Source organism: Melanotaenia boesemani, chromosome 5 (assembly GCF_017639745.1).
Source record: "Melanotaenia boesemani isolate fMelBoe1 chromosome 5, fMelBoe1.pri, whole genome shotgun sequence".
In the NCBI taxonomy this organism is placed as follows: domain Eukaryota; kingdom Metazoa; phylum Chordata; class Actinopteri; order Atheriniformes; family Melanotaeniidae; genus Melanotaenia; species Melanotaenia boesemani.
The window spans coordinates 2,971,572-2,987,468 of NC_055686.1; the positions used below are offsets into that span (position 1 = coordinate 2,971,572).

At 40.9% G+C, this 15,897-nt stretch overlaps 1 protein-coding gene across 2 annotated transcripts; it reads right to left on the minus strand.

Annotated features, from left to right (window-relative positions):
• Positions 1-4,038: 4,038 nt before the first annotated feature.
• LOC121640475 (sialoadhesin-like) lies at positions 4,039-10,423 on the minus strand. 2 transcript variants are annotated; one of them, XM_041986254.1, is made up of 7 exons: positions 10,379-10,423; positions 9,390-9,425; positions 8,986-9,255; positions 8,664-8,906; positions 8,380-8,586; positions 8,078-8,164; positions 4,040-4,719 (listed from the first exon to the last, which is right to left on the minus strand). In XM_041986254.1, the coding sequence occupies exons 1-7, from the start codon at positions 10,407-10,409 to the stop codon at positions 4,676-4,678; spliced, it is 918 nt and encodes a 305-aa protein (XP_041842188.1). In that variant the 5' UTR covers positions 10,410-10,423; the 3' UTR covers positions 4,040-4,675. The 2 variants fall into 2 exon arrangements, with proteins under 2 accessions (XP_041842187.1, XP_041842188.1); XM_041986253.1 differs by lacking the exon at positions 10,379-10,423 and having other exon boundaries at positions 4,039-4,719; positions 9,390-9,585.
• Between the last annotated feature and the right edge of the window lie 5,474 nt (positions 10,424-15,897).

Consider the following 15,897-nt stretch of genomic DNA (forward strand, 5'->3'; position numbering starts at 1 on the left):
TAAAAGTAGGAATGTAAATATAAATATATAAACATAAATAGAGCACCAGGAAACGTAGCTTAAAGCTGGACAAGCTGTCACACTCCAACAAAGGCTTATTACACAGTTACATTCAAGATTCAAGATTAAGATTTTTTATTTGTCATGAAGGTTCAACACAAAGTCAACAATGCAATGAAATGCTTAGGATAAGAGAAACTGTTTAAGATTATCAAGAAGTACTGGTAGCATGCAAATATAGTACATTATCTAAAAGTGCAAAAATACAAGAGAAATAAGTAAACAATATAGTAAAAAATATAATAAAATATAATAAAATACAAAGGTGCAGGTAGGATTAAAATAAGGTGTAAGTAGAGTATTTCACAGGTAGTAATACTGCTTCAAATGAACTTCGTATTGCACATAGTGTAGTATTGTACGGGGGTTGTGGAGCAGGTTATTGCACAGGTAGTAGGTATCACTGACAGTGAGGTGGTAACATACATGATACATTCATGTAGTGCAGCAGCAGTGAACATTTTATGCATCACAAAAAGTAGTTTAGTGCAGTATTATTTAGAGTTTAGTTATTATTGAGAGTAGTATCGAGAGTTCAGTAGTCCTGTACAGTAGTAACTGTCCTTGAGTCTTTTAGTGTGTGCTGGCAGGTTCTTGTATCGCCTACCAGAGAAGTCCTTGTGCTGGATGAGTGTAGTCCTTAGCGATGCTGCGTTCCTTATGCAGACACCTGTTGTGGTAAGTGTCCTGGATGGAGGGGAGACTGCTGCCAGTGATGTCCTCTGCCGCTCGCACCACCCTCTGTAGTGCTTTTCGGCTCTGAGCAGTCCCATACCACACTGTGATGCAGCCCGTCAGCAGGCTCTCCATGGTGCACCTGTAGAAGTTTGAGAGGATGCTGCTGTTCATACCAAACTTCCTCAGCTTCCTCAGGAAGTAGAGTCTTTGTCAGGCTTTTTTACCTGTACATGTACATGTACAATAAACAAATATACATCTCTTTTCAAATCAAATGAAATCAAACTTTATTTATGAAGCCCTTTTCATGCCACAGGCAACACAAAGTGCTTCACATGATTAAAGACATATTAAAAATAAAATAAGCCCTTACATACATCAAAGTAGAATTTCATAACAATAAAAACACTTATTGAAATATTTCACACAGTCGCACGCACACATGCATACACACATACCAAGCATACCGTCATTTGTCAACAGCCACAGGCTCTCTCACACACACACACACACACTCAGTCTCACATCCAGAGCAACGCTGGGCTGAGCAGGGCTGGACTGTGGGTTGGAGGGTCTGATTAGCCCTGTCACTAACGTTAAATGACGTTACTGGGTGTCAGATTAGTTGCTTCTATAGCACCACAAACCCACAGTCGATAACCGGGGGGGTCTGTGTGCGCATGTGCAGAGGAAAGCAGCAGTCGGAGCTCGGCAAACCAGAGCAAAATGTACAGAAAATCTAAAACAAAGCAGTTAAAAACCCCTTAGCTTTTCAGAAGAAAAGTAAAGGGTAAGATGTACAGTATTGTCCCAAATATGTGGATCTTTTGTTTAGATTATGTTACATGCGCGCAGGTGTCAGTGTGTGCGCGCATCTGAGGGGAAACTCCGAGATGCCCGGGGACAGTTTCAGTATCTGACTTCTAACTTGCATGGTTGCAACATGTTAAAAATACAATATATTTCAGTGTTAATGAAAGGATTATTATCAAAAATGTAAGTTATAATTCTATTAGTACTATTTATTCATCAGCTTGATGACAATTTTAGATTTATTTAGAAGCCTTATGTGCAGATGTGAAAAATTTAAATAGATATAAAATACAGTATGCTTTCAGTGACATTTTTATTTTAGCAATACAGTAAAAATGCAAAGACAACAATATAACTATCTTGCAACTGTCAAAACTGTAATACCCGGTATGACCAGTAGATGGCAGCAGATATGAAGTTTCTACTGGACCAAATGAACAGGCTGTGATGTCTGCTCATGTAAAAACAACTTTTTTCTCACCTTACAGCAAAAGCAGATTTGCTGCTTCTTTGTTATACTAAAAGTTGTATTTGATCAATTTTCCATCACGTTGAGTCCAGTTTGCTTTACTTACAGGTTTTATTTAAAACAAGTTTTTTCTATTCTAGTCATTTAGCAAAAGCTGTTCTCCAAAGTTTACACAAAATGCTTTTCATTTAGAGCCAATAAAAGAAATAAAATCAGAGATATAAAAATCTGTATTAAAACCTCACGTTAATATAGTAACAATAACATCTATACACTATTAAAACAAAGAATCCTTTTCCAGAAAGTACAATCAGGCCTCGTCTCCACAGAAAAAACATCAGCTTTACAGTTTAAACATTTAAAGTTGGAAAATTAAATCTGTAAATGTATAAAACACAAAGATATCAGCAACGTCCTGTTTACTGACACACACTGTGATGTGAGGATTTAATGAAACCATTAATGATCAGATCTGAGAGGTTCCTCCTCTCAGATCTGATCATGCAATGCAAGTTGTCAAGTCCTCTTCAGTTAGACTGTAGAGTCGCGACTAAGTCTATGTCCACACGACACTGAGGCCGGTTCAGGTGTAAAAACAGGTGAAAACTTAACATGCCCACAAAACCACAGTCGTACATACTACGAGGCTGTGGGGGCGCTACGATGATTAAAGAGTAACACTTCAGCTCTAGAATATGACGTAGCGCAGATGACGACAAATCTGCTTGTTCCTGCTGGTGATGGTGCAGCAGTGCAGCACTGTGTAAACAGCTGTGTAACAGCCGTGCATGTTGGTGCTAAAGCTGCACACAAGCCAGGACGGTCTGGAGCAGCACCACCACACAGCTGCTCACCAACGCTGTTATTGTTGTGTTTGGTGAGCGTTCATTGCGCTGACGTCATATCCTCCAGTTATGTGATTATACTGTCCTCACTAAACACAGACGGTAGAGGTCTCACACCTGTCCACCTTGGTACCTGGCTTCAGACATGATCGCTTTCATACAGGCTAAGTCCTGGTTTTGTGGGAATGAAAGGGTGGATTGCTGTCAGAGGAGAAGCTGCAATCTTCTGCAGGATAATGAAGTCATAGAACAAAGGTCTACTCAGTTCAGTCCTACAAGAGCCACAATCCAGCAGGATTTTAATGAATTCCTGCTTCAACACTCCTGTGGGGGGTTCCCACACATAGTTCAAGCAGTGGAGACATGAGCAGTGAACTGTCTGGTAGAATAAAAAGCTCTGATGAAGCTGATGCTGATCACCTTGATCATCAACTACAAAAAGTCATGGAGGGTGGAGAGAGAAGAGCCTCCAAACCACAAAATCAAGAATGATGAGTTAGAACTGTAGTCATGGAGCTTTGCTCTTGGTTGTGTATGATGGATAGAAAACCTCTCTAGAGATAAAAGCATAGGGAAACCAGGTCAGTGTGAAGTGACTGAACAGGAAGGAGGTGAAGGCTGAAGAATAACTGCAGCATCACAAAACTATGGTGAACTTTTCAAACACGACTGAACTTTGGCAGATTTACATGCTTAAGATCTCCCCTAATGACGGCTAATCCAGCATCATCTTCATCCCATGTTTTAATCCTGCTTCATCTTCATCCCGTTGCTTAATCCAGCATCATCTTCATCCTCTCTCCTCTCTGAGATCTCTCCAATCAGTAAAAGTCAGTCTTGACTCCTGTCTTATCTTTTGCTCTGCCCCTTTCTCTCCTTCTATTCCTCTCTTCCTCTGATAATGTCCCCTTTCCTTTCTTTGATGAATCAGCTATGTCACAGCAGCTATTGTGTTGATATCCAATTGCTAGTATGTAACACGGTGCTGTAAAGCGAAATGCGGCTGTAAAGACAAGCAGTATTCTGGGAAAGAAAATGTGAAGTGTGGTTTTTCAGCCTTGGGGTGTGCAGGGCAACAACTACTCCAGGAATAAAAATATATTATATAATAATATAATCTATAATTATATTATATATATATATAATCTACAATAATATAATCTATCCATCCATCCATACATACACACACACACACACACACACACACACTACACTGCTACTCTATCACCACGAGGGGGCAGTGTAAGCACCTGTATTTTCTGTACATGATCTGGTGTGATGATTCCAGACTATGGGAGGTTGTAAAACATTAATAAAACAATTAAAAATCTTAACAAACATGAACTAAAGAGGTTTTTTTTCATATATTCTGTCATATTGCTGACTGAACAATGTTCCAGCTGTTTTAACCTGCGGTTGTGGCTTCATGTTCTCCGTTCGCCGCTCTGAGAAGAGGTTTATGTAGGTTAGCCACAGTCAAACTGGGACAAGTTAAAGTCTTTGCTTTGTTAAAACCCAAAGATCTTCACAGGTGAAACACGTGAGACCCAAGAAACCAGAGTCTTAAAATGTTTACCAGAGCAGAGTCCACACATCAAAGATAAAACCTAAATTACATCAAAGTTCTGATTCTCTGAAGAATTTACCAGAAATTTACATTCATGACACTGAGCTGGTATTTCTGAGCTGAACACTGAATGAGAGGAAACTTATTATTAATGAAATAATTTAGAGAAGACAGTAAAGATGTTTAAAAACTGGTCTGAACCAGTTTGATCCAGCAGAGGACATCAGTGGTTGGACTGGTGGACTACCTCAGTGAGGAGTAGATGACGTCTGGCTCCGCTGGAAGCTCTGAAAACACAAAGTTCAGGACAAGACTGTAAGTTTATAGACATTAAGTCAGAATCATCAGTGTTTGAAACATCTTTAAACCTTATTTAAGTTCTGCACAGTGTTTTACAGTGTGGTTCTTCTTAATTTAACCCAGTTAAACCATTTAGATCTGGACTTCAGTATCCTGGGGGTCGAATAGCTCAGCTAGTCAAACATGCCTCATGAACAGAGACTAAACCTCCTCCTCCATCCTTTACTGCATTTCTAACCACTTTCTATACAGTTCTATTCTAAACATATTGTACACGTATAGATGAGGACTGCATGGTGGTGCTGTGGTTAACACCATCCTCTCACAGCATGAAGGTTGCTGGTTTGAACCTCTGTGGGGGCTTTCTGGGTTTTAGCTCTCTGGTTTCCAGTCCGGAAACCTGCAGAATAAACTCTGCCTCTATCCTGAAAGCAGCTGGACCAGACTGCAGCGACTCTGCATTAGAGTGTAGAAAAGGATGACAGCAGAGTAAACTATTTAGATTTTATTTTTCCCTCCTGTGTCGGGTTTGCTGCTGCTGTGGTTCATTAGCTGCAGTCAGAGTCTGCAGGACATCGTACCACTGTTACCTGCCACCATAAAACCTTCATCTCTTCATGCTGACCTGCAGTCAGACTGGCTTTAGTTACCCGCCTCTGTCTCTAGCTCTAAATAAAGACCAGCTGGTCCTGTTTGATATGATGAATTTTTGTTCATCACTGACGTCGTCCATCCACTGCAGGTAAAACTACTGTTATTGTTCTATAACTGGAAAACATTTATTCATTCTAATGTTGCATCAACAAAATGGCTTTCAAACAAAAAAGCTGCATTTTCTTTGATTATAAACTGATTATCTTTACCCCTCCGACTCAGAATGAGGTTATTTAAATGTGAGTGGTGTTTGTTCATCTAAAGAAGAAGCAGGCGACCACGAAGCTGCTGGTTTCTGTACCAACTAACACATCTAACCACACGGTGGAAAACAGAACTGTTCTCACACCTTCATCAGCCACAGCAGAACGCTGCAGCATGAAGCCTCAGCAGCAGCAGCAGGAAGCTCTACATGTGGTTTTACATGCACATGAACTCCAAACTGGGTGGTGGTATTAAAGTACAGATGGAGGAGGTGGAAACAAGATGTCATTGATGTGTTCACACTTTCTTCTCTTATTCTCATAGCTTCCTATAATCTTATGATATTAAATAAACTCTAAGCTGTACGATACAAACATGAACATAACTTCATGACTTCATGTTGATCCAGCTCCATCAAACACGCTACACGCTGTTTCTATTACACACTGACAGGGTGACCAGACCTGAGTTTGTAAAAGACAAACACCAGTTCTTCTTCTGGGAATTTACATGTTGGTATTTTCTAGCTGCAGATGTGATGCTGCTGTAAACAGAGAAATCATCCGTTCTCCAACACGTATCTGGGGCTGTGCTGCTGGAGCAGAAGCCAAAGCAGAGTCCAGACTTCCCTCTCTGGACACTTATTCAAGCCCACCCAGCAGGGTCCCGAAGCATTCCCAGACCAGCTGAAAGACCTCCATCATGTCCTGGGTCTTCTCTGGAGTCTCATCCCAGGGAGGCGTCTTAACCAGATACCCGAACCACCTCATCTGGTTCTTCTGGATGTGGAGGAGCAGCGACTCTACTCTGATCTCCTCCTGATGACCGAGTTTCTCACCCTTTCTTTATATATCTTTATAGACGAGACCAGACGCCCTGAGGAGGAAACTTTCTTCAGCCTACGTGAAGAAGGAGCTGAGCCGAAAGGAGAAGCTCTTGATTTACTGGTGATCTACTTTCCTATCCTCACCTACGGTCATGAGCTGTGGGTAGTGGCTGAAAAAACAAGATCATGAAATGAGTTTCCTCCTCAGGATGTCTGGACTCTCCCTTAGAGAAGCTCGGTCATCCAAGAGGAGATCAGAGTAGAACAGCTGCTCCACATCCAGAGGAACCAGATGAGGTGGCTCGGACATCTGGTCAGGATGCCTCCTGCAAGCTCCCTGGTGAGGTGTTTGTTAATGTCCAAGGAGACTGGGAGGAGACTCCAGGAACCACCCAGGATGTGCTGGAGGGACTACGTCTCTCACCTGGCCTGGGAACACCTCGGGATCCTCTGGATGAGCTTTGACTCTGTTTACCAATCTGTTTTTTTTCCATGTTTTGATGATGGGCTGCATGTGGTGGTGGTGGTTAGCACCTTAGCATGAAGCTAGAAGGTGAAACCTCAGCAGAATAAAAACATCCAGATGACGTTCCTGCAGAAACTACAGCCTCATGCACAGATGTTTCTGCAGGAATCCTTACACACAAGCATCCAGGTGATTAGCTTCATTTAGCTGCAAACTTTAGACCACAGTTCAAACCACTTTGTTAAGATTATTTCTAATATTTATACTGCTGCTCTGTGCAAAATTTAAAACCTGATACAAGAAAAGAGGATGTTTAAAAGCAGGAAAGTGAAGCTTCTAGCAGTTATTAAAATAAGTCGACAGCAGAGGAAGAAAAAACAGCTGGTCAGCATGTTTGATTTCCAGACTATATTTTTACTGAGGGAAACTCCACAAAGCATTCATGGAACACAACTCATTTCCTTTCAATAAATACAAACATGGATTCATTACCTTTAGATTTTATAAATGTGTTTAACTTATTTTACTTTTAAAGATGATTTTTACCAGGAGCCTCTCATGTAGGTCACGTTTATCTGATGTGTTTTCTTAAGAAACAGGAAGCTGGACGACCACAGAGATGCTACAGTCTGTTAGCAGAACAACCACAAGCTGCAAACAGACCAGCACACGAGGTGCAGCCCCCACTGGCACCACCAACACACACCCAATGCAACTACTGTGTGAAGGTTCACACACAATGATGAGTCTGTTTGTCTTAGTTTGAGTCCTGCATGCAGATTTATTAAAAGAAATAATGAAATCTTAAAGAAAATGTATGAATGAAGGTGTTTGGAATAAATGTGAATTCTTTAGATTAAATTTCTGCAGAGAACTAAACTGTCCAAACTAAACTAAACTGATATCCGGTTGGTCCTGCTTCATGGTTTCAGCAGCTTCTCTGCGTCGTCGTCTTGACGAGCTTCTGTAACGTCACATTTATTTCCACCAGAGCTGCATTCATTTAGCATTTTATTAGTTTATTTTATGCCATTAGTCCCACTTCCTGGTATGTTCTGGTTCCACAAACTGCTGCTGCAGCTTAAAACACGGAGTTCTTCTTAAAGACGTCGTCCTTTAAACACATCGGTACAAAATGCAGCCATACGTGCAGCTTTCCAGATTTCCTGCAACACACACACATAAAAGCTATTACCTCTGTGTCTGCTGATGTCCTGCTGTCCACCATGTGATATATGGATGTCGCTGTACGTGATGCCTTCCTCTTCATCTTCATCATCAGCTAAGATGGAACAGAATAAAAACAAGTGTGACGTTCATCATCTCGTTATTTATAAAAATCTGTAGTTGCAGTTTTTAACTTTTAGGTTTTGTTAATTTTACAGATTTAGAGGTGAAAAAATGTAAATAGAAAGTTATAATAATCATCATGTTTGGTATAAATGTAGAAAAGCAGTAAAAGAAAATCTTCCCTGAAAGTCCAGAAGTCTGACTCACCTTTAGATTTTCTGAGAATGTGTCGTCTCCCCAGTAGAACCAGTAACACCAGTAGAACCACAGCAAGGAGACAAAGAACAGGCAACAGCACAGAGAGTGGAGGACCAGGTGGAGGAGAGGTGGATGTAGGGGGAGGTGTGGACGTAGGGGGAGGGATGGATGTAGGGGGGGGTGTGGATGTAGGAGGAGGTGTGGTGGTGGGTTTCTCTACAATAAAGATATTTATCACATTATCGTCACATCATGGACGTAAAACTGGAGTCAGTCAGCAGAATAATCCTCACCTGTGACAGAGAGCCAGCTGGGTGGAGACTCTCCATGACTGCTGATGCTACACCTGTAGAGACCTTCATCAGACCTGGTAACATGGTGGAGGGTCATGTGACCTGTAGACTCAGTCCTGATGAGGGAGCCATCTTTATAGAAAGCAGCTGGGAGGTTGGAGGGAGGCTTTGATTGACAGCTCAGAGTGAGGTCATCTCCCTCCATCACAGGGAGGACAGGACTCTGCAGGATCACTGATCCACCTCAACACAGAGACAAACTACAACATTTCATCCATTTCCACACAGCTTCATCACCACTAACTCCACAGTCTGATCTTACCAGTGACAGTGAGGGTGATGCTGTTACTGGTTGCTCCCTCTCTGGACTCACACCAGTAAACTCCAGAGTCCCTTGTGAAGACAACACTGATGTTACACGAAGAACCAGCAGCTTCTCCCCAGTCAGCACACTGAGTCCTGGTCTTCTTGGTTGTGTTTCTCCTCACCGTCCATCCAGCAGAGCTGTCGTCCTCCTCACAGATCAGAGACACAGAGACTCCTTCAAAAAACTGAGATCTGCTGGGACTGATGGTCAGACGAGCTGTGAGGGCTGAAATGTTGGTTAGAAATATGTATTAATTAATAGTTTCACTTATAAAGCAAATGTTTCTGCTAACAAAATTTATCCAAAGAGGCAAAACTCAAAACATTAAAAGACATTAACAGTGATGAAAGTTTACCAACCATGATTAATGATGCAGCTCAGCAGAGACGTCAGCACTGAAGAGAAATGAGACTCAGGTTGGTTTGAGTTTGATAAATAAAATAATAACTTATCATAAACCTGACAAACACAGAATTCCATAATTCAGATAAATACAATATTCCATAAATGTTATCTCTATTTCAAAACAACAAAACATTTTATTTATTAGATTATTATTGGAGAACTCAGTCCAGTAACGTCAGGTAATCTTAGACTTATTGATTTTGTCTGTTTAACCGCATCACAGGTTGTTCTGCAGAAAATAAATATATTTACTAAAACCTACTGAAGCTCTTCTATGATAAAAAACTGCAGCAGAATTAATGTAATGATATAGAACATCCATCCATCCATCCATCCATCCATCCATCCATCCATCCATCCATCCATCCATCCATCCATCCATCCATCCACCAATCAAGCCACTACAGAAAAAGTAGCCCAGTACATATCATACAAATAACACAGGTATAAAAACTAATAATCTGAGAACCCACACGGGGAGAACATGCAAACTCCACACAGAAAGGTCACTGCCCTCAAGGTTTGAATCTCCCATCAGCCAAGATTCAAACCAGCAACCTTCTTGCTGTGAGGCTGTGGTGCTAACCAGCACACCACCATGGAGCTCTATAACAATGTTTATGTGGTTATAAAAAGCATTGTAAATGTTCAGTCATTAATAGACAGCAGTTTGTGTTTAGATGTGATTCTATTTGACTATTAACAAATAAAACTGTTTCTGTTTTTCATGCTTTACAAGTTTGTTTCACTAGTTTGCATTAAACTGTGATTCTGTGCAGTTATGTGGTTATTTCTATACTAGCCTGGAAATCTTTCTAAAGTTCCTGTTTAACTAACAAATCACCATCATGTGTTTCTCATCTGACCCGTTTTTATTTGTCCAGATCACCATGAGTAAAGTATTTCTGGGTAAATAAAACAAACATGCATGTTTTCTACTTACAGAGCAGACAGTGAAGAGAAGTTTCCATCATCGTACCTCTCAGTGATTTGGTTGAGTCTCCGCTGGTTGTTGTTGGGGCCCAAACTACATCCCGCCCTCTTCCTGTACATGCCAGTCTGGGTGGGTGCTTCATCTCATCATACAGCTCAGGGTACATTTGTTTAACCCTTATGGCCTTCTCAAGGTCTTCTGTACATTTTTCTAAGATTTATTTTAGAAATGGTCCTTAAACAAATAAGTCTTTAGCATGCTCTTAAAAGTTTAGTAGATCGTTTTGCCGATTTTCTCTGCTTTTTTCTTTTAAAAGTAATTTAAATCACATAAGATCCATTTAAAATGACCAAACATTCAATTATTTGGGGGATTTTAACCCTTTAGATACTTCTTTAGATTCACTATTTAAATGTATAATGATCGAATGAATTGGTATTTAGAGTCTTGGTTATGTGATTGATGTGAGTGCATTAGTAGATAAGTAGTAGTAGATAGTCCCTGTGAGGATCTTCATGGCCAAAAATGTCCCTCTGACTTCCATTAAAATGGAATAGTTTAATCCAAATGAAATGCTGACATTACATACTGGAAAAAAGAAGTCAGGTTTTTATTGGATTCCACCAGGTTACACAGGTTTCTCCAGTAATATTATGGAGGCATGTGACCACCAGGGGGTGCCATCATTTCTATGTGTCGGTGTGTGAGAGAGAAATTATGCTAATCACCATTTTAATTATCAGAAATCATTCTGTGTGTTAGTGTGTAGAGTCCTGGAGGGCACATGAGAGTTCATCCTACCAACATGTTTTGAGGAATTGGAGGTGTTCAACCATGTTCCCTGTGAAGTCGTGTGGCAAGTGCTTCCGGGGTAGGAGCAGTAGTGTTACTTAGGTATACGCAGCATACCTGACTATCACGTAGACTACACCACTGGGTAGGGGGCACCAGACACAGAGGCCTCATTCACACTGCAGCTAAATTCTGACTTTTTGTCCATATGTCACTCATATTGGATTTTTAATGAGAGTCTGAACAGTGCAAATCCATAAAAAAAAAAAAAATCCAAACTAGGCCATTTAATGCAGCTAAGTATCTGATCTGTGTGGAAGCAACCTCCGTCATGCCACATGAATGATTAATCAAACAAATGCAATGAAGGGGGTGATGAAAACTATCTGCTGGTCTATGATTGTCAAAAACTGCATTTATATATATATATATATTAGCGCTGGGCAATGATTAAAAAAATTTAATTGTGATTAATCGCATGACATGCTGCGATTAATCGCATTGTTACGCACACAATGTCTCTTTCCTTTAAAAGAAGGCCTACAACTATATATATGGGATAAGCTTTGTGCCACTGGGGAGCGAATCTGAATTCTTTATATTTGAATTTGAATCATTCAGTTTGAATCTGAATATGCCTGTTTGAATAATTGAAAGCTGCTTTCACAACGATGTGCCGTCACAGACATGATCTGGCATGTCTGCAGCACGACGAGTTACTTACTAAAATGTTTCCAAACAGACGCAAAAGATCAAGCTGGTCAATTATAGCTTACATGGTGTATGTACGTCACTTGAGGTGTAGATTAATCTGTGCAAACTTGCACATATTTTTCTTGTATTAGGAGTTACCACTAATGTGAAAAGTCTGCAACCAGCCCACAGCAAACCGCTGAGACCGTTGAGGAAACGGTAACTACCGTTACAGGAACGGTAACTGCCGTTGTAGCGAGTGGCTGGCCTGGATCTTAGCGTTTCTCCATTTCTCTCTCTCTCTCTCCCCGCCGCCACCCTCCCCTCGCCCTCCCTCTGCTTGTAGCTGTTGAGAACAACTGCACAAGACTGACGTTACTCCATCTACGATCGACTAGTTTTGCCTCACGTCAGGTCCCGGATGTGTGACACAAAAGTTTGAATTTCACATCTGAATTTGAATGGAGAGAACTGAAACTGAACTATGAAAATGAATTAGGGAATGAGTTTTTTCAAATACAAAAGTTTCCACTTTACCAATATACACATTCAAAAAACAAAGATTCAACATCAAATATGGTCATTTGGATTCAGTTTTTTAAGCAAGGCAAGGTAAGGCAGTTTATTTGTACACATTTCATGTACAGGACAATTCAAAGTGCTTTACATAAAACAAAGACATTACAGATATTAAGAATAATAAAAGACATTAACACATAATCACAATAAAATAATAAATTACATTAAAATGATTAAAAGCAAGATAAGTTTAAAAAAGTTACCGTGCAGATTTCATGCATAGGCGCATGAGAAAAGAAATGTTTTTAACCTGGATTTAAAAATGTCTACATTTGGTGAAAGTTTAATCTCCACTGGCAGTTTGTTCCACTTGTTTGCAGCATAACAGCTAAATGCTGGTTCTCAATGTTTAGTCTGGACTCTGGTCTGGACTCTGGCCTGGACTAGTTGACCAGAGTCTTTGGATAAGAGCTCTGCTAGGTTTATATTCTCTGAACATATCACAGATGTATTCTGGGCCTAAACCATTCTGGGATTTGTAAACAAGCAGAAGGGTTTTAAAATCTATTCTGTGACTGACTGGAAACCAGTGTAAAGATTTTAAAACTGGTGTGATGTGTACAGATCTCTTAGTCCTGGTTAAAACTCTAGCAGCAGTGTTCTGGATGAGCTGCAGATGTTTAATGCTCTTTTTAGGAAGTCCTGTTAAAAGACCAGTAAAGAAATCCAGCCTACTGGAGATGAATACATGGAGGAGTTTCTCTGAAGCAATTATTCAAACAGGCATATTCAGATTCAAATTAAATTATTCAAATTCAAATATAAAGAATTCAGATTCGCTCCCCAGTGGCACAAAGTTTATCCCATATATATAAAGAAAATACAGTAAGTTTTGGTTTACAAACATCAGGGGTCTCCAACCTGCAACTCTGGAGCTGCAAGTGTCTCTCTGGACCTTCCACAATGTCTCTAAATACATGGCTAAAATATTTTTTTAAATCTATCTTTCTTGTCATTAGGTTGGAAACCAGGGACTTTTTTTTTCTTTTACATAATTTTCCACAAATATCTACATACCTTAGAAGAAAGTCTGTCTATCCTCTTTTTATAAAGGTTTTATGTATTTCTTTATTTTAAACATAAAAATGGAAATAAAATGTGGTTCTTCAAAAATAACAAACATCCTATGGTGGCTCTTTATTAAAAATATATATTAAGTTTCCTTTTTGAAAAGTCTGGTAACATTTGCGTCTCTAAAGTAGTTTTATTTAGCTGGCTGAGGGAAAAATGGCTCTTTGGATTGGAAAGGCTGCAGACCCCTGCACTAAACACATAAACAGGTTTAGCAGCAGTTTTCTCTTTAAACACCAACAGTTAAAATATTTCTTCACATATATTTATAAAATCAATTATTTATGAGAAAGAAGGATGAAATGTTCAGGATTTACTAACTTAAAGGTAAAAAGTCAGCAGGATGGATTTAAAGCTGTGAAGCTGCTTCCTTCTAAACACAGAAGGAACAATATGTGATGAATATCAGCATCAGGTGAAGAGACAGAAAGCAGGATGAGAATCTCACAGCTTCTGATGGAACAGTGAACTTTCGTTGAACCAATCTACATGTGGTTTGTGGAGTTGGAGAAGGAGTTCGACTGTGTCCCCCGGGGACTCCTGTAGGGGGTACTGAGGGAGTATGGAGTGCCGGACTCGCTTGTAAGAGCTGTCCGGTCCCTGTACGATTGGTGTCAGAGCTTGGTCCGCATTGCAGGCAGTAAATCAGAATCGTTTCCAGTGCGGGTTGGACTCCGCCAAGGCTGTCCTCTGTCACTGATTCTGTTCAGAACTTTATGGACAGAATTTCTAGGCGCAGCAGAGGTGTTGAGGGGATCCGGTTCGGTGGCCTCAGGATTGGGTCTCTGCTCTTTGCGGATGATGTGGTTCTGTTGGCTTCATTGGGCCGTGATCTTCAGCTCTCACTGGAGCGATTCACAGCCGATTGTGAAGGGGCTGGGATGAGAATCAGCATCTCCAAATCCGAGACCATGGTCCTCAGCCGGAAAAGGGTGGAGTGCTCTCTCCGGGTCTGCAATGGGGTCCTGCCCCAAGTGGAGGAGTTCACGTATCTCGGGGTCTTGTTCACAAGTGAAGGGAGGATGGAGCGGGAGGTCAACAGGCGGATCGGTGCGGTGTCTGCAGTGATGTGGACTCTGCATTGGCCTGTTGTGGTAAGGAGGGAGCTGAGCCAAAAGGCAAAGCTCTCAATTTACCGGTCGATCTATGTTCCTACCCTCACCTATGGTCATGAGCTGTGGGTAGTGACCGAAAGAACAAGATCACGAATACAAGGGGCCGAAATGAGTTTTCTCCGCAGGGTGGCCCGGCTCTCCCTTAGAGATAGGGTGAGAAGCTCGGTGATATGGGAGGGGCTCAGAGTAGAGTTGCTGCTCCTCCACATCGAGAGGAGCCAGATGAGGTGGCTCAAGCATCTGGTTAGGATGCCTCCTGGACGCCTCCCTGGTGAGGTGTTCCGAGCACATCCCACCAGAAAGAGGTCCTGGGGAAGACCCAGGACACGCTGGATGGACTACATCTCTCTTCTGGCCTGGGAACGCCTCGGGATCCCCCCAGATAAGCTGGTGAATGTGGCAGGGGAGAAGGAAGTCTGGGTTTCCCTGCTTAGGCAGCTGCCCCCGCAACCCGACTCCGGACAAGCGGCATGGATGGATGGATGGATGGATGGATGGAATACGTTGAACTGTGGATCAAAGTGATATTTGTATGAGTGAATTATCTTTATTTTTCTCTTGAAACATCCCATATGCCAAATTTTTATTTATTTAAAAATCTATTATTCAAGAATTTACTGAGATGAGTTTTATTTTCTGTTTGTGGTTTCATTTTTAATGTCATCGAAGTTAAGCAGTTTTATGTTTTCCATTTATTCCGTTACTGAACCAAAACAGAACTGAACCGTGACGTTAAAACCAAAGTCTGTACTGAACCATATTTTAGAGCACTGTTACATCCCTGTGGGTAGCTGATGCATGTTTAGTGTATTAGCCTTACATGTTGTATTTTAACTCAGGGGCACTTCTTAAATGTTTTGTACCTCTGCCACTAGTCAGAATATACGTAAAGTTTTACTTTTAGAAAACACTGAGCAGTACCAAACTGCAGAGGAATCTGGTGTCTTTCCTCCGTTTAGTCCTATAGAAAGTTGATAACATGCCAGGACCAATATGGCGGCGCCGTTGACGTGTGAAGCGGGAAATTTGATGTGGGAGTGGTTAAAACGGAAAAACGTGTAACGGAAAGTTGTCACTTCCGCTTCTCTGCTGATGCAAAAGATTAAAAAAAGTTGAACGGGTAGTTTTAATGAACAGCTGGTTGAAGCGGTGAAAAAGTACAAATATAAAGTATAAAGACACGGCTAAGGACGAAGTTTCTAACAACCGGGTTAAATTTTCAAACAAAGTTCTGTTTTTCTCTTCGTATGAAACAAGTTTAGTTTGTCTGACGTCACC